The sequence below is a fragment of the Gadus morhua genome, unplaced genomic scaffold (genome assembly GCF_902167405.1).
Source record: "Gadus morhua unplaced genomic scaffold, gadMor3.0, whole genome shotgun sequence".
In the NCBI taxonomy this organism is placed as follows: Eukaryota; Metazoa; Chordata; class Actinopteri; order Gadiformes; family Gadidae; genus Gadus; species Gadus morhua.
In genome coordinates, this window is record NW_021964045.1 from 42,501 (window position 1) to 45,874 (window position 3,374).

General features: G+C 52.0%; 1 protein-coding gene across 1 annotated transcript in view; it reads right to left on the reverse strand.

Moving 5' to 3' along the window:
• Positions 1-2,096, reverse strand: part of LOC115538941 (inward rectifier potassium channel 16) — a 16,781-nt gene extending 14,685 nt beyond the window's left edge. Inside the window, exon 1 of the mRNA XM_030350157.1 lies at positions 2,006-2,096. Within this exon, the coding sequence (XP_030206017.1) occupies positions 2,006-2,012 (7 nt within the window). The 5' untranslated portion in view covers positions 2,013-2,096. The remainder of the gene's footprint in view (positions 1-2,005) is intronic.
• Positions 2,097-3,374: the final 1,278 nt, after the last annotated feature.

Sequence of the window (3,374 nt, forward strand, 5' to 3'; positions counted from 1 at the left end):
TGTCTGGACTCTCTGAGCTAACGGCTAACCGGCTCAGTCCCGGCGCACACATCAGGGGCTGAGGTTCAGCCCAGAGCCACGGAGCTCTGGTTTCCTGTGTGTCTGTGTGTGTCCTGGTTCATTCAGAAGCAGCCGCTCTGCAGCGTGCGTGTGAGTTCCATCAGCATTCTTATGACATGCCTCATGGGGCCACGATGTGATGCTAATCCTGCCCAGCACTAGAGAGGAGGAGGAGAGGGGAGGGGGAGGAGGGGGAGGAGGAGGGGGAGGGGGAGGAGGAGGAGGAGGAGGGGGAGGGGGAGGGGGAGGAGGAGGAGGAGGAGGAGGGGAGGGGGGGGGGGGAGAGGGGAGGAGGAGGGGGAGGAGAGGGGAGGGGGAGGGGGAGAGGAGGAGGAGAGGGGAGAGAGGGGAGGAGGAGAAGAGGGGAGGAGAAGAGGGGAGGAGGGGGAGGAGAGGGGAGGAGGCAGAGAGGGGAGGAGGGGGAGGAGGATAAGGGAGGAGGAGAGGGGAGGAGGAGGAAGAGGAGGAGGAGAGGGGAGGAGGAGGGAGGAGGAGGGAGGAGGAGGGAGGAGGAGGAGAAGAAGGGGAAAAAGGGGGAGAGGGGGGAGAGAGGAGGAGGAGAAGAGGGGAGGAGGAGGGGAGAGAGAGGAGGAGGGGGAGAGGGGGAGAGGGAGGGGGGAGGAGGAGGAGGAGGAGGGAGGAGGAGAGGAGGAGAGGAGGAGGGGGGAGAGAGGAGGAGGGGGAGAGGAGGAGAGGGAGGGGGGAGGAGGAGGAGAGGGGAGAGGAGGAGAGGAGAGAGGAGGAGAGGGGAGGACGGGGAGAGGGGAGGAGGAGGACAAATTTGGGAGAGAGGAGGAAATTCTGGAGCCCAGCCTGGCTGCGGGTGGAGAGAGGAGCTCCTTCCCCGGCTGTAGATCTGCTCCCCAGCCCATTTCTTTTTTAATGATCTTTTTTTATCTTCTGCTTCTCACATCCATCATGGCGAGCTGTCAAGTATGTGTTACAAAAACTGTAATAAGGTCAACTGAGGGCTTTAAAAGTCATTTTTAGAGAAGAGTTAAATTCTACAAAACACTGGTTCTCACTGTTAACCACACGAACACGTTTCTCTCTCAGGATTCGGGGCAGCACAGTTAAAGTGTCACCCCAGCGTGTGTCTTCTTCGCTGTCTTTCTAAATGCTCCGATGCTCTTGTCAACGCTTTGATTGGATGACTCCATTGTATCGCTCGCCGCTCTACAGCATTACATAATTTTCCGAACACGGTGCCCATGCAGTGTTCTCCCTGCCAGAGTTCATGGGCTCCTTTGAGCTGCGTATCAAACAGGTTCAACCGCCTGGAACTTCAAGGCTCAGTTTCAAGCGGTATGCTCTGAAATAACTGTGTGTGTGTGTGTGTGTGTGTGTGTGTGTGTGTGTGTGTGTGTGTGTGTGTGTGTGTGTGTGTGTGTGTGCGTGTGCGTGCGTGCGTGCGTGCGTGTGTTCTCGTGTGTGCCTGTGTGTGTGATGGAAATGTCTTCGGTATGGAAATGCTTGATCCACTCTGAATTGTTCCCATCACGTTGACTTTGACATGGATCTGGGTGAGCCGACCTGACATTGAGAGTCACTCGAGGATAGTGGGCGGGCTCGCTCCACTACTGCCTCACAGCCTCGTCTCGGGCCAATAAAAGAACGATCCAACTCCCCGTCGTAAAGTGTATTTCGGGAAAAATTGCAAGTATTGCAAAAATCATCAGAAAACAACTTTGTGTTTCTGTTTGTGCTCAGAACCACGAGGCAGATGAGCCACATGTTGTCTTGCGTGTGCCCACGCAAGACAGACTTAGACGTTGAAATCTCTCTGCAGGAAATAAAAGCCAAACCAAGACTGCATCGCCCATGCTGTTCAACTCCCATCGCTGGAGTTGGCTTCCACCACTCAGAAGCCAATACTCAGATTAACAAACTCAACGTCTTGCTTGAATGATTGATTGATGGGACGAAGGTGCAGCATTGCTCTTACCTTGCATGTGTGTTATCCGTGTCCCGTGGTAATGCCAGGCGCTGGTTCCAAAAGGGACATAAGCTGCACCTTGCAACCTTTGCAAGTAAGACAGTCCCTGTGGAAAATGGTTTGCATGGTCATTTTCTCCTGAACGAATGGCTAACCTTGTGGAATAAACAGGCCAAAGTCCCACCGAACAACACCAAGGAATCCTGTTGTTGCATATTCATGATTTCCATCATGGAATGAAAGTGGGTTTTAAACAATGAACAACATTTGAAACAATCTAAATGTCGAACAAAGATTTTACGTTTTAATGTTTGTTATTTCAGAGGCTGTGAACCATTTTCGACCGTGGTCTCACATGATCTTCAACAGGCATATATACCATTTGGTCACTGAGTTTTTGAATTTGAGCGGAGACCTACGCTTTAATATCTTCACACGTGGAGGAAACTCCAGCTAACATGCAGGGGACGTGGAGGGTCGCATGTTCACATAGCATGAGAAGGACAAATGAAAGGTTTCTCTTTCTTTACCCCAATCCCCTTCTCTCTCCCATCTCACTTCCACAGCTTTGGAAACTTCTCTGGGGTTTATTTGTGGATCGAAACAACGGAGGAGAGTTGCTAGTAAGTGTTTCCAGCCAGTTGTTGAGGCGTTTTTTTCCGTGCTATCGGCTCTTCCTTTTTCTGGTCAACTCAGCAACTTTTTCGGTCCTATACCTTTTTAAGTTGACTTAAGAAAACATTAACGGAAGTTTCTGCATTCAACCGGATTTTAGGGTCTTTGATAATCATTTGGAAAATTGTCACTCTGTATAAACAGCTGTCTACTCTAAACAGTAGCAACAAGGTACTGTGTGTGTGCACATGCACATTCACGAGTGTGTGTGTGTGTGTGTGTGTGTGAGTGTGTGCATGCACAAGCGTGAAAGCATGCAGTGAGTTAGAAAAAAACCAGTAATAATTAACGCAGCAGCGGCAGCGGCAGCAGGATGCCAACTGGTTTGTCGACCCTGAAACTCAAACCCCTGGCCCAACCCATGTGACCAGGTGGAGGCCGACGGCGGCCTGTAGCGCAGACACAGAACACGCCAAGAAGCCGCTCTGTGATGTAAGCAGCGACAATGGCAGCCAGAGCAACCCTGTGAACCCTTCAGCAGAACCCTGTGAAGAGGCTGAAAAGAGGAAGGAAGGAAAACAAATAAAGTTTAAAGACAAATTTGATTTATTAAAATCGATATTGTTCTGGAACATCGGAGCGCCCGCTGACTTTGTTAGGGGACGAGAAAGTGTTGGAACACGAACGTGCGTCCAAGTGAATATAACTCATGGCTGGGGGGGGGGGGGGGGGGGGGGGGGGGGGGGGGGGGGGGGGGGGGGGG